The sequence below is a fragment of the Ciconia boyciana genome, chromosome 4, assembly GCF_034638445.1.
Source record: "Ciconia boyciana chromosome 4, ASM3463844v1, whole genome shotgun sequence".
In the NCBI taxonomy this organism is placed as follows: Eukaryota; Metazoa; Chordata; class Aves; order Ciconiiformes; family Ciconiidae; genus Ciconia; species Ciconia boyciana.
Window position 1 is genome coordinate 3,492,024 of NC_132937.1, and position 15,622 is coordinate 3,507,645.

A 15,622-nucleotide genomic window follows, 5' to 3' on the forward strand; every position below is an offset into this window, starting at 1 on the left:
AATTTGGATATATTCGTTAGGCACTGTGAAATCAGCAATTAAGTGTGAATGAGCTGAGTTAACTCTGGTGTGACTGGTGAGTGACTGAGACGCGGTGTGACTGCAAAGTGAGTGTGGAAAACCTGGAGACCTGTGTGTCTCATCCTGAAAATGAATGTGAACCGCTTTTCCTCGTGAATTGTTTTATTTGTGACCAAAATTTATGGGTTGTATTTGGATGAGATACTCAATGTGAGAATTGTGGAACGTGGTCAGAGTGGGAGGATAAAGCGCGACAGGTTGAGGTTATTAAAATAATCTGTGGGAGAATAACGGAAGTACAGAATCAATAAGGTAGAATGGGGGGACAGCAAAGTGGTGGTATTGTAAAGAAAAGCCCCCTAGGATGTATCTTAGCACACTGGAAAGAGATAGGGGGACAACCAGGTGGGAGTGTGAATAAGAAAACACTAATCAAATATTGTAATCAGTGGTGTCCCCTGTACAAATTAGAAGATGGTGAAAAATGGCCCTTTAATGGATCTTTAAATCATAATACTATATTGTAGTTAATGTTGTTCTTATGGAGAGAAGGAAAATGGGATGAGGTTATGTATGCGGATATGTTTTTTACTTTGCGGAATCGCCCGGAGTGGCAGAAGGATTGTGGTGTTAACCTCCCGCCGCACGGAGGCAGCCTTGGAACAGAGAGGAATGGTGAATAGAGGAGGATTTAGAGGACGAGGAAGGGGAAGGCTCTCTGAAAGTACAGGAGGACTGGGGAGACAAGAGAAAGAAGTAGAATTCTTAGTAGACACAGGTGCTTCTTTCTCTGTTTTAAATCAAGAATTGATATCTGTGAGTAAAGACTTTGTGACTATAGTGGGAGCTACTGGCCAACAGGAAAAGGTGTTCTTTCTAAAACCCCTCACTTTTAAAGATTTACACCCTGTGGTGGCCAATCCTTATACTTTACTTACTAAATTACAAATATGGTTTACAGTATTAGATTTGAAAGATGCATTCTTCTGCTTGCCTCTGGCCAAGGAGAGCCAAAACCTATTGGCATTTGAATGGGAAAGTCCTACTACTGGTAGGAAAACCCAACTTACCTGGACAGTGTTACCCCAAGGTTTTAAGAACAGTCCAACCATCTTTGGGAACCAATTAGCACGAGAACTTGAGACATGGGATCCTCCCTCCAGAGACGGAACTCTTCTACAGTGTGTGGATGACTTATTAATAGCAACTGAAACAAAGTCTGATTGTATTCAATGGACTATTAATTTGTTGAACTTTTTGGGCCTGAATGGGTATCAAGTCTCTCACCAGAAAGCTCAGATGGTGCAACAGCAAGTAACCTACCTTGGATACGAGCTATCTGGAGGACAACGAGAATTAGGAATGGAGCGAAAAGAAGCCATCTGCAGAATCCCCCTCCCTCAAACAGTAAAGAAACTCAGGACCTTCTTGGGAATGACAGGTTGGTGTAGATTATGGATTTACAATTATGGACGTTACTAAACCCTTCTGGCTGTTTTCCCACAAAAAACAAGGTATAGCTCTGGGAGTCCTAGCTCAACAACTGGGACTCTACAAAAGAGCTGTGGCCTACTTTTCTAAGCAAAGGGTGGCCAGGGTGCCTACGAGCTGTGGCAGCTGTAGTACTAAATATCCAAGAGGCCCGGAAATTTACCTTAGGCCAAAAAAATCACAGTGCTGGTTTCACACACAGTATCAGCCGTACTAGAACAAAAAGGGAATCATTGGCTTTCTCCATCCCGAGTTTTACAATATCAGGCTATTCTAGTTGAACCAGACGATGTTAATATTGAAGTGACTAATGTTACAAACCCAGCTTCTTTCCTCAGTGGGGTGACATCTGAATCATTGATACATGACTGTTTGGAAACCATAGAGACTGTATATTCTAGCAGACCAGACTTAAAAGAAGAACCCCTGGAAGATGCACAAGACTCCTGGTTCACGGATGGAAGCAGCTTCGTGCGACAAGGTATTCGAAAGGCTGGGTACGCGGTGACAACAGCAAGCAAAGTAATTGAATCTCAGTCATTACCTGCTGGAACATCAGCTCAAAAGGCTGAAATTATTGCCCTGACTAGGGCCCTGGAATTGGCAAAAGGGAAAAAGATAAATATATGGACAGACTCCAAATATGCCTTTGGAGTTGTCCACGCTCACGGAGCAATTTGGAAGGAACGAGGACTACTGACCACACAAGGGAGACAGATCAAGCATGCCGAGGAAATCCTTCACCTATTAGAAGCAGTCCAATTGCCAACCAAAGTCACCATCACGCACTGCCGAGGACACCTGAAGGGTAACACTGACCAGGAAAAAGGTAACAGGTTGGCTGATTATGAGGCTAAACAGGCAGCGGAGAGAATGCAAAAGATTTTAACCTTAATTCCGGATAATAGAAGTAGGAGTCTAGGTGACCATGAAAATGTTGAATATTCTAGGGCTGATAAAGAATTAATAGAAGAAATGGGAGGGCAGGTTCCCTCCAAAGGATGGGCCCACTTGAGTGATGGCAGAATTATACCAAACAGGTATGGGGAATTGTTAAAGAAGAACACAATAAGACACATTGGGGGGCAGATTCCCTGTATACATTTTTAAATCAAAAATTAATAGGGAGAAATTTGTATACTACAGTTCAACAGGTGACTCAGCAATGTGAAATATGTTTGAAAAATGATCCCAATACAGGTAACCGGGCACAATTAGGAAGTATTGGGAGAGGAAATATACCAGGGGACCACTGGCAAATTGATTTCTCTGAACTTCCAAGAAAAGGGGGGTACAGATACTTATTGGTACTCACAGACACCTTTTCTGGATGGCCAGAGGCGTTCCCTTGTAGGACAAACAAAGCGAGAGAAGTAACTAAGGTATTATTAAATGAAATAATACCTCGATTCGGGGTACCTACGGTCATTTCATCAGATAAGGGGTACCTTATCTGATGAAAGGGGTATCAAGTGCTCCCCCAGGTTAGCACAGCACAACACATCAGTTCATATACAGAAAATAATATGTATTCATCAGATTTCCTGGAAAGGGCAGTCTTATGGTGATGAGTTCCCATAATTCATTTACATAGTCCAAGCATGCACAGTAAAATTAGGGTTAGGGTCTTTTCACACACCCCCCCCCGGTGGTCGTCCATAGTCTTCCTCACATTGTCCACTAGTTGAACTTTGGGCTTCCTTTGTCCATATATAGTCATTGAGTTAGCTCATCAGTCCTTCGGCCTCCGAATGTTACAAGGGGGTCGATTTAAGCTAGTTCTTTGGTGCTTATCTTCAGCACAAAGGTCCTGAGTTCCTGTTATCAGTGATTTAATTAGGAAGCCTAACGAGCTTGCTCAAGGCCTGTTTAGTCTTATCAGGTAAGAAGTTACAGGAAATGTCCTATAATCAACTCTGCTCAGCAGGTAACTAAAACTATCTTTGCAGGGGAAGAGAACAAAAGAGAACAAGGATGCCAGTGAAACTAAAAAAAAATGCAAGTCTATGTATCACAGTAAGGTCTTAGTCAGGGATTGTCAGGGATTTAACCCTTTCATATTCATTATTCCTTTTCTCTGTGGTTTAGCCAACTTTTTTGATATTTAGCTGGATTGGGTCAGATTAATTTATAATTTAATTTATATGGAAAGCCTGCTTTATAATTGAAAGAAAATAATGAAAATCTTGTAAACTCTTAATCTAGTGAACTGTATTCTGGAAGCACTTTTAATGTTTGTTGGTCAAGTGAATCCTTTTCTTGTTAACTTTTATTTTCAATTATTTCCTATTCTTTTTAAATGTGTGAAGAAGAAGCAAAGAAAAGCATATGCCATTTTCTTCATCTTCTTGTTTTGATTCTATAGTAAAGATTTAATTATAAATTGTGTTGAATTGACATCGCTCTCATTCTCCTTGAGAAGCAAGAAGAAGGGGCAACTGTGATCTGAAGAAATAATCTTTTAAAATGGAAGTACTGGTTGCTGACTTGAAGACTTTTCTCCTGATTTTCCTTTGTACTGTTCTTCACCAGTGAGGGGGTCATTGTTCCACAAAGACCTCTTGCCTCCTTCCCTCCTGCTTGTAGATATTTTCACAAGTTGACTGACTTTTGTTAGCAGGGTACACACTGTGGTGGGTTGACCTTGGCTGGATGCCAGGTGCCCACCAAGTCGCTCTATCACTCCCCCTCCTCAGCTGGACAGGGGGAGAGAAATACAACGAAAAAAACTTGTGAGTCAACATAAGGACAGGGAGATCACTCAGCAATCAATATCACGGGCAAAACAGACTCGACAATTTTCCTGGAAGAACCCCCTTTGGTGATTGTTTTTCCTTGCAACTCACGTACCCGTGCCTCTAGGGTCGAGGTAGGTTTTCCATCCCACTTCCTCATGTCCTCTCCGTGGTCACGCAGGTAAAACCACAGGGTGCCCTGTGGCGAGTACCCTCTATATGCTCTCTCTTGAGCAGAGGAATGCTGACTCCTAATAGCTGAGATGCTGGTCCATACAGGTGGAAAGTAGGACCTATATTCTTCAAGTCGCTGGACCTTCCAGGACAGTTTCTCCACAGATGAGACAAGGGAGGAAGAGATACTTTCTTCATATTGTTGGAGTTGGCTAGCCGCTTCATTCACTGTTGGTTCCTCTCTGCCTTTCCAGGTCAGTATTGCCAATGAGTTGGCACACGACACTGGTGCACTCCGTACCAACGTCCACCACATGGGTCATGTGCGCTTAACTTCATTTGGATGTTTGGATAACTGCTCATTGTTCAGGTCACCATAAACCACCTCCAGCATGGCTAATTCCCTCAGGTACTGGATACCTCTCTCCATGGTGGTCCACTTGCCTGGGTGACATATAACATCTTCCTTGAAGGGATATCTTTCCTTCATAGCTGACAGGAGTCGCCTCCAGAGGCTGAGGGCTGGTTCCCCTTTTCCAATCACTTTATCAATGCCCCCTTCCCTAGAAAGGGATCCCAGCTTCTTGGCTTTCCTACCGTCTAATTCCAGGCTACTGGCCCCGTTACGTGGTTGAGTCGCCATCCCTGGAAGCATTTAAAAGACGTTTGGATGAGGTGCTTATGACATGGTATAGTGGTGGTCTTGGTAGTGTTAGGTTTACGGTTGGACTCGATGATCTTAAAGGTCTTTTCCAACCTATACGATACTGTGATTCTGTGATTCTGTTATCCCAGCATCGGAGCAGCCAGGTGACAATGTGCTCGCCTGGACGACGGCTGAAATATTTTCGCATGTCTCGCAGCTCACTCAGGGATAGGGACTGGGTGGTTTCCATCTCATCCTTGAGTTCTTCCTCTTCCTCTCCTCGTGATGGCCCTGCTTTTTCATCCTCCCTTTCTAAACAAGCTGACTTTCGCTTCCAAGATTTCTTCTTGTGTATAGGGGCGACTGATACCAACACGGGTTGGTTCCCTGGTTCAACTGCATTATCTGTCTCCGGGGCTGGATTAGCCGCAGTGCGTGTCGCAGAGGGGGCTGGAGTAGCCGCAGTGCGTGTCGCAGGGGGGCTGGAGCAGCCACGGTGCCTGTCGAAGAGAGGGCTGGAGTGACCACAGTGGCTGTCGCAGTGGGGGCTGGAGTAGCTATGGTGTCTGCCGTTTTGTCACCAGATCCAGAGGCCTGTTCTTTCCCTTTAGGTTTCTGAATAGTGTTGAGCAGGGCTCGGTAGGCATGGGCCAGGCCCCAGCACATTACAGTGATTTCTGTCTCCCTAGAATTGGCAGGGTGACGACATACTTTTTCCAAATATTCTACTAGTTTTTCAGAATTCTGCACTTGTTTAGGGGTGAAGTTCCAAAACACTGGAGGTGCCCACTGTCCTAGGCATTTGCCCATGCTATCCCACACACCCTGCCACTCATAACTATCCAGCCTTGGGGCAGATCTCTGGATGATATTCTTAAATTGCCTACTAACCTTAGACAAAACTGAAACAATATTCCCAAGCAATACCAATAGATGTATCTTAACTACCCAAGGATGTTCAAGATATGGAAAAGTTATTGTAACAAAGGAGGAAACATCATAGAATAAGGTAGCAAAGGTACCATTTTGTATTTCCTCCATAAAAACCTCTCAGAGGAAGAAGTATAATTGCTAGTTGTCTCCACGAGGTGGTACCCGAAGTACAGGAATGGTTTCAGTACAAAACTCAGATACCAAATTAAGCTCAAGGCCAGTGTTTTAGTAACAAATCTCCCAGGCAAAACATCACTAATCACTGCAGAGCACAGGGAACTGCAAAAACCAACACCGATCTCTAACATGTACAGCAAAAAATGAGCATGGTGCAGATCAGGTAAACCAGTATCGAGAACAGATGAATCAATATCGTGACCCGCAACTATTAACACATCTAAATTCCTTAATACGCTCTGGTTAATCTGTTATTATCTCAAACCCTTCATGCCCCACGTTGGGTGCCAAAAAGGACTGTTGTGGTTTAGCTTCAGTGGGCAACTAAGCACCACACAGCCGCTCACTCCCCCTCCCCCTCTGGTGGGACAGGTGAAAGAAGAGGAAGGGCAAAAGTAAGAAAACTCGTGGGTTGTGATAAGAACAGTTCAATAATTGTGGAAAAGTAATAATAATAATAATAATAATAATAATAATAAATAAAAAATTGTCATGAAAAGCAAAACAACAAGAGAGGGGGAGAGAGAGGAACAAAACCTAGGGATAAACAAAAAAACCAATTGGTGCAACCGCTCATCACCCGCTGACCGATGCCCAGCCAGTCCCCGAGCAGCAATCGCTGCCCCCCGGCCAACTCCCCCCAGTTTATATACTGAGCAGGACACCATATGGTATGGAATAGCCCTTTGGCCAGTTGGGGTCAGCTGTCTTGGCTGCGCCCCCTCCTGGTTTCTTCTGCACCTGGCAGAGCGTGGGAAGCTGAAAAGTCCTTGACTAGTGTAAACATTACTTAGCAACAACTAAAACATCAGTGTGTTATCAACATTATTCTCATCATAAATCCAAAACACAGCACTATACCAGCTACTAGGGAGAAAATTAACCCTATCCCAGCTGAAACCAGGACAGAACGATAATTTCTACATAAGGAATTGTCATTAGTATCTTTAACTCTGTGTGCTGAAACCTTACTGTATTTATTGTCTTGTTGTCTAGATACGGTGCTAAAGTAGGAAATAACATTTGTTTCTGCTATTTTGAAAGTTTGAATTGACTCCATAAATATATTTTGGAAAGCCAATTAAATATAACAAGCAACATTATTAAGTTTTTAATGCAGTTTTTTCTTCAGTGAAAAATGTCGGTGTTACGTTTAATATAGTATTTTCATTTTTTGTTTCATTTTTGCTGCATTATCTGCATTTTTTAATATAAAATGTTTTAAAACGTGCTGGGTAAAGTGTAATAAGTAATATTTTAAGACTTTATACTTAAAATAAGTATCTACTAATCTGTCAAAGCAATGCTGTACAAAACTCGTAGTGAAGAATCCTAAGTATACCACAATTATAGTGAGAACTGGAAAAGGACATTTAAGACTGAAGAAACTTTAGTAATAATGTGTCCCTAATAGAAGTTTTTTGTCAATGACTGGCAAATAAAATCCTGTTTAGCAAAACTATGAGAATTTTGTTTACTCCTATTTAATTAGAATGGGAGTGAAGCAGCAGGTTGATTTGAGACTAAGCAGGGTAGTAGAGGCGGGAGCGTTACTTAAGCTGCTCCTTCACAATCCCTGAACAGAAACAAAGTAGGCTTAAATTTTGCATTAGGATAGGTTTGGGTTTTTTTTTGCAAGTGAGATTTGCACGAAGCTTCCCCTCTTATTTTAAGACAATTGAATAGTGGTTAACCTTGCTGAGGATTTGTTTGTTTGTTTGCTTTAATCCTATTTTATATAGGGGTGTCTAATTCCAAATGATTGAATAAAGTACTGAAAAGGAGGTGGTACTTTCCTTCCCTTACTTGTTGCATCTTTGCTTCTCTGTCTGTGACCTCTCAAGCCTCAGGATGGGAGCAAGTAGCAGCTTTAAAAGTTTGCAAACTGGTAATAGCACGCTGTAAAGGCAGTCTCATTTGTGAAATGTTACTAAACCATTCATGTGTCTTACAATTTCCTATAATGAACTTTTTTTCTGCTGGACACTTACATACTAATTTTTATTTCTTCTTTGAGTCTCGTTACCTTTAAACATTACAAAGCTATGTAGATTTTTTTTTCTGAACTCTATTTGCTAGAGAGTCACTAGCTACTGTTTAGAGCAAAGGTGAGGCTGACAATGAAGGAAAGCTGGATTGGAAACAGATGTGACCTTTGCATTTTGTGAAATAGCTACACAGAGATAGTGTAGATGACATTCAAAGCAGAATTCAAAGTGGTCTGGGATCCACTTGCATATAATTGCTGTGATATCAAGCCTATCTTTCCACGTTAAAGATGGTAATGGCTAGCAGTGGAAAGTTGTATCTGTAAAGGCACTGAACTGAAGATTGTGGAATAGCTGTGAGGGGAGAAAAGTCAGGGCAAAGTAGTCTGTTTCCTAAAATAATAAACAAACAAACAAACAAAATTCCATAGAAATCTGGATATTGCTTATTCTTAGGATACTTCTAAGAATCTTATGGTATATTTATTGAACACTAGAATACTGTTTACTTTGTTATAAGTACATTAACCAAAAATCCCACAGTGTTTTGGTAGCGGGAGGGGCTGCAGGGGTGGCTTCTGTGAGAAGACACCAGAAGCTGCCCCCATGTTCAACAGAGCCAGTTCCAGCTGGCTCCAAAACGGACCTGCTGCTGGCCAAAGCTGAGCCAGTCAGTGATGCTGGTGCTGCCTCTGTGATAAGATATTGAAAAAAGGGTAAAAAATGCTTCACAGCAGCTGTGAGAGGAGTGAGAAAAATATGAAACAGTCCGGCAGACACCAAGGTCAGTGAAGCAGAGGGGGGAGGAGGTGCTCCAGGTGCCGGAGCAGAGATTCCCCAGAAGCCCGTGGTGAAGACCATGGTGAAGCAGGTTGTCCCCCTGCAGCCCATGGAGGTCCATGGTGGACCAGATATCCACCCTGCAGCACATGAGGACCCCATGCTAGAGCAGGTGGATGTGCCCTAAAGGAATCTGCAGCCTGTGGAGAGCCCATGACGGAACAGGCTCCTGGCAGGAACTGAGGCCTGTGGAGAGGAGTCCATGCAGGGGCAAGTTTTCTGGCAGGACCTGTGGCCCCGTGGGGGACCCACGCTGGAGCAGTCTGTTCCTGAAGGACTGCACCCTGTGGAAAGGACCCATGCTGGAGCAGTTCATGAAGAACTGCAGCCCATGGGAAGGACCTACGTTGGAGAATGTCATGAAGGACTGTATCCCATGGGTGGGACTCCACACTGGAGCAGGGAAAGAGTGTGAGGAGGAAGGAGCGGCAGAGACAACGTGTGATGAACTGACTGCAACCTTCATTCCCCATCCCCCTGCACCGCTCAGGGGGAGAAGGTAGATAATTCGAGAGTGAAGTTGAGCCTGGGAAGAAGGGGAGGGGTGGGAGGAAGGAGTTTTTAGATTTGTTCTTATTTCTCATTATCCTATTCTGATTTTGATTTGCAATAAAAGTTTCCCCAAGTCAAGTCCGTTTTGCCCGTGACGGTAATTGCTGAGTGATCTCCCTGTCCTTATCTTGACCTGCAAGCTTTTTCATCGTATTTTTCTCCCCTGTCCTTGTTGAGGAGGGGGAGTGATAGAGCAACTAGGTGGGCACCTGGTGGCCAGGCAAGGTCAACCCACCACAGGGAAACATTGCAGTACCCAGTAGGTCAGGTCTAGTCTATGGTTATGCCTGAGGTAGTAACTGTTAGATGCCTTTTTTTTTTAAAGGTATGTTTACTGATATTATTGTGAATGGAAAATATATGCAGCTGAGTACAGGAGATGTTACTGTGGATGTGCTAATGGATGTAGATAGCCTCAAAGGAAAGGGGTTATAAAGGACCAAATAGACTTAAAGGATTAAAAAATAGAGTGAAAAGATACTTCAGTTTTTTGTACTGTACTACTCAAGAATATGTTTTTAACATATTTAAGAATATCAAGAGTATATTTATAGTAAGAATATCAAGAGTATATTTATAGTATTTGTTATTAAAAAGGGGGCCAAAATAATTTTAAAAGGCAGATGTCAGTTTTTTTATGAGACGCTCTGTAGAGTGTAAGACAAAACTGAATAGAGAAGTACTGGTTATGGTTTCTGGGTGATAAAAAATCTGATTTCTGAGATCCTCTCTCAGCTCCTTTATTGGCTAAAGGCTCTATTTGCAATCAATCTCTGTTTTATTTTTAGGAGAATAGCACTGTGCTTAAAATGGACATAAATGGAGAGTCCAGAACTACCATATCTACCCACCCTGTACCTCTTGCAGAAGTCAGTTCTGCAGGCAAAACAGAAGCAGAGAAACCACGATGTTCCAGTACCCCCTGCTCACCAATGCGACGGACAGTTTCAGGCTATCAGATCCTTCGTATGGATTCTAACTACCTGGTTGGCTTCACAACTGGAGAGGAGCTGCTAAAATTAGCCCAAAAGTATACAGGAAATGAAGATAATAAAGGGGAATCCGGGCCTAACTTACACTCTAAACAGCTTGATTCAGGACTTGCATGTTCCTCCCATTTGTACAAAACTAGAAGTAGGTACTATCAGCCATATGAGATCCCAGCAGTAAATGGGAGGAGGAGGAGACGGATGCCCAGCTCAGGGGATAAATGCACTAAGGCTTTACCATATGAACCTTACAAGGCACTTCATGGTCCCCTGCCTCTTTGCCTTTTAAAAGGTAAAGGGGCTCACTCTAAATCCCTGGACTACCTCAATTTAGACAAAATGAGCATCAAGGAACCTGCTGACACAGACATGCTACAATACCAGCTCCAACACCTTACCCTTAGAGGGGACCATATGTTTGCAAGAAATAACACATGAACTATGAACTATAATCTAGAATTTAGAACCAGTTTCTGGTTATTTCTCTGTTTTTGCAAAAATCCACTGTCATACTGTGTACATGACTGTCCACATTGTAGGTGGTATCAGCTAAATGTTATCAGAAAGTAATTTATTTGAACAGAATTTTGACAGTGCATTGTGTTGCAAATACTTGGAGGGAAAAATTTTTTCCAGAGCAAGCAGCTTCTAATGCAAATTTGACTGCAGCTGGTGGATATTTCTTTGGACACCTTTTAACAAAGAAACGCTTCTGGTTTTTGGATTGGGGGGGGGTTGTACACTTATCTAGTATTTATGGTAATTTAATACTGAAAAAATGATGGTCTGCTTGGTTGTTGCTAATTTTGGCTTGATGTTAGAAATTGCTCTTGGATAAGTACTCAAGTTATCTTTTTGTTTCTTCCTATATTCTACAATAAAATGTATGTATGATTTTTTACATCATGGGAAGGAATGTGAACTTGGCTAAATTGGATCACTTGTTATTTTAAACCATCCCATTCAAACATTTTGAAACTGGGTTTGCACTGGTGGTGAGGGGGAAATTCACTCATAAAATAAACCTTTGTTCATTTGCTACTTTAAACCTATTAAATTTTGGTTTTTTTAGTTTCTGCATGGAAGTAATTGTTTTGCCTCCTCTGTTTTATAAAACTAGTTTGGAATAAGTATTTGGAATATTAAAAAATATTTTTGAGAGTGAAGGGTTTGGTTTTTTTGTTAATATGACTTATTTTTTACATTGTCTTGACATGTAAACAAGGATTCACTTCAGATCCAGTAAATACACTAGAATGTCTGCATCAGTACGTCAATAAAATTTTTCATTTTAATTCATGATTTCTCTATAGTATAGTAATGGAAGATGTCAAATAACTCTAGCATTGCTTTGGAAATTTAGTTTATTTGAAGCACTGAACACTTTTATTAATTTCCAGAAGGCAGATTTTTAGATGGAGTGCAAGTGAAGTGTTTCTATATCAGGCCTGAAGAGTTGATTCCGGATTATTCAACAGAGTAGATTGAATACACTGGCTTGATTTGTTGCTTAAGAATTTTTTGTCCAAATATGACATCAAATGCAGGTTTGACAGCTGTATTCTTAGATATATTTAAAACATGTTAGTAACTTATGTTTAAATATTTAAAAAATTTTTAGACATTTTTAGGTGCAATCTATTACTGAAGCAGTGTGCAACTTCGTTTTGGTTTACTTATTTAGAAGTTAAAATTAAGATCCCGTTGTTTTGAAACATAACTTATTTGATCAGTTGTTTCTGGTACAATTCAGGGGTTTTTTGCTTCTCCTTCAGAATGAATAGCAAGCACTAGTCAGTGCATGTGTTGTGGAAAATGAATTCTTTTCATTCTGCCACTTACTCCACCAACTGTAACTGAAGGCAGTGAAGAGGAGCCCAGTAGACTATGTTTTACTGGTTTGGTTAATGTTTTCTGGCTTATTAGAATATTTACAACTGATGTGTATTTTAAAGAGTTAACTGCACCTCTGTAAATTTAATGTATTGAACAAAGATCTCTAAAATAAACTTTTCCTATGTAGCCTTTAGTTTGAAAAACAGAATATGGTCAGATGCCAAAGAGATTGAGGTTTTGTCTAAGGAATAAACAAACACCATTATTTATTGAAATACCCTATGAAAATGTATTTCTGGCTGAAAAATAAAGAGAGTGATATAAATACCTATTTTTGTGGAGTCTTTTGCTGTGTAGAAGAATGAGGACATTTAAAAATACAACTTTAGACCAGGAATCATTAAAACCTGAAAGCAGGAATCTTATACTTCTGTGAAATATTTAGACAGTTAGGATTCTTCTGTTGTTTCAGGAAATCAGACATACAATTGTTAGTACATTTTGTGCATATTGTTACTTTGGTCCTGTACAGTAATTGTATAGCTACATCTATAGAGAGGCTGGTGGCTGTCTTGCCAAGTTCAAACATGAAAAATTTGTTAGTACTTTTTCTAGCTGGTGGCTTGCTTGTGAAAGTGATTGCACCTGATAACATTGCTTAACTGTTTTACACTTGCAGTTACACTTGCATAGTACATAATCATTCAAGAGCCATATTTTTTTTAAGTTGGATTTGTAATGTTCTTAATTACAACTCTTAAATTCATATAGTGATTTCCTGTTTTTACTTCTACAAGAAGCAAAATCTCAGACATAAGAAAGCTCTTAATCTTGTCTTATTTTTTATAATTATAATGTCTTACATTAAACTAATCTATTAAAATTAAAGGCAAGACGGTTCTTCAGACTACTAAAATGAAATCGAATGTGAACAATACTGACTTCTCAAAGTGAGATCTTTACTAAATATCAGGCCCAGACCTTACTGTGGCCTTTCAATACTTAAAGGGGGCTTATAAGAAAGATGGAGAGAGACTTTTTACCAGGGCCTGTAGTGACAGGAAAAGGGTGTCGCGAATGAGTGATTTAGATTGCTTTAAAAATCACCGTCAAAGGTATTAGCAAAAGTGGTTTTAATATGATGATGTAAAAGTGTGACTTAACGAAGTTCGATGGCAAGGTTCACTCTATTAATTACTGCATGGAAGAAACATACACAGGAAAATTGGGTTACACTGGACTTAGAATGATTCACAGAAAGACCGAGGATACAAAAGGGTACAGAGGACCCTCCCGTTGAGTCATGAGGTTCAGAGTAGACCCCCTTGCTTTCTAAACTCCTGATGGAGCTTATGTGCGGCTAGGTCCAAGCTTAGTCTCAGAATTGGACAATGGTTTATGTCTAATGGAAGGAATATAAAGAGTAAGGAAGACCCTCCCATTGAGTCACGAGGTTCAGAGTAGACCCCCTTGCTTTCTAAACTCCTGATGGAGCTTAGATGTGGCTAGGTCCAATCTTAGTCTCAGACTTGGACAATGGTTTATGTCTAAGGGATTATATATGCAAGATTTATCAATTCAGCATGCAATCACAGTTACCAAGACAAAATTGAAGTTACCATACTACAAGGTTATGCACGATATCGGTCGCTTACCACAGATCTGCCATTGGTAAAAGGTCTTTCTGCCTCGAGGAGCAACCTTGAGAGGTGTCCCAGCTCAAGGGGAGATCACCACCATGCAGCCATGCTGCCTAGCAGGGAGAGCTCAAAGAAGGCTCACTTTGGCTGTCATATTTATGGGATAAAGTGGTTGGCTCATAGTCAAATTACATGCGATAGGAAAGTATGCATGAGTCTCCTAGTACCCACAACTTCTTTGTTCCTTGATAAATGAGTATTGGAAAAGCCACCCGCTATTCATGTGTCAATCACATGATCGGTGTTCCAAGCTCATATGCATCGATGCTCACTGTGCCACTCAGCTTCTTTGTGGGTTTTCAGAGAACAGATCGGGACCAGAGGAGTTCTTGGTCTGGCCACGGCTCAGGTGTTTACCTCCTTTGGAGCCTGTACCAAACAACTGTTAGTTTGGTTAAGAGGTTGAGTGCATCCGTCACTGGCATGACAGATGGGGCAATGGTTTTAAACTAAAAGAGAGTAGATTTAGATTCGATATAAGGAAGAAATTCTTTACGCTGAGGATGGTGACACACTGGAACAGGTTGCCCAGAGAAGTTGAGGATGCCCCATCCCTGGAAGTGTTCAAGGTCAGGTTGGATGGGGCTTTGAGCAAACTAATCTAGTGGAAAATGTCCCTGCCCCCTGCAGGGGGGTGGGAACTAGATGATCTTTAAAGGTCCCTTCCAACCCAAACCATTCTATGATTCTATGAATACAGAGTTCTCACTATTCTTCTAATAAATTAAAAGAAAAAATTGCATTGAGAAAACAATGTTTCCCTGTGGCCTATAGATATCTTCCAGATGATTAGAAGAGTGAAGTTGGTAGAAGCAGAAAAAGGTAGTAACACTAATCATAGAATCATTTAGGTTGGAAAAGACCCTTAAGATCATCGAGTCCAACCGTAAACCTAACACTACCAAGACCACCACTATACCATGTCCCTAAGCGCCATGTCTACAGGTCTTTTAAATACCTCCAGGGATGGTGACTCAACCACTTCCCTGGGCAGCCTGTTCCAATGCTTGATAACCCTTTCGGTGAAGAAATTTTTCCTAATATCCAATCTAAACCTCTCCTGGCACAACTTGAGGCCATTTCCTCTCGTCCTATCACTCATTACCTGGGAAAAGAGACCGACACCCACCTCGCTACAACCTCCTTTCAGGTAGTTGTAGAGAGCAATAAGGTCTCCCCTCAGCCTCCTTTTCTCCAGGCTAAACAACCCCAGTTCCCTCAGCCGCTCCTCATAAGACTTGTGCTCTAGACCCTTCACCAGCTTCGTTGCCATTCTCTGGACACGCTCGAGAACCTCAATGTCTTTCTTGTAGTGAGGGGCCCAAAACCGAACACAGTATTCGAGGTACAGCCTCACCAGTGCCGAGTACAGGGGGACGATCGCTTCCCTAGTCCTGCTGGCCACGCTATTTCTGATACAAGCCAGGATGCTATTGGCCTTCTTGGCCACCTGGGCACACTGCCAGCTCATATTCAGCTGGCTGTCAACCAACACCCCCAGGTCCTTTTCTGCTGGGCATCTTTCCAGCCACTCTTCCCC

At 41.6% G+C, this 15,622-nt stretch overlaps 1 protein-coding gene across 13 annotated transcripts in view; it reads left to right on the forward strand.

Annotated features, from left to right (window-relative positions):
- Positions 1–12,690, forward strand: part of LOC140651516 (macrophage immunometabolism regulator-like) — a 71,999-nt gene extending 59,309 nt beyond the window's left edge. For 7 of the 13 annotated variants that reach the window (XM_072861065.1, XM_072861066.1, XM_072861071.1 and 4 more), the window contains one exon: positions 10,346–12,690. In XM_072861065.1, the coding sequence (XP_072717166.1) occupies positions 10,367–10,984 (618 nt within the window). In that variant the 5' untranslated portion in view covers positions 10,346–10,366 and the 3' untranslated portion in view covers positions 10,985–12,690. Of the gene's footprint in view, positions 1–473; positions 1,463–1,837; positions 3,238–3,790; positions 4,382–4,675; positions 4,831–8,899; positions 9,505–10,345 lie in introns of those variants that run through there. The other 6 variants (XM_072861070.1, XM_072861059.1, XM_072861069.1 and 3 more) reach the window with 6 other exon arrangements.
- Positions 12,691–15,622: the final 2,932 nt, after the last annotated feature.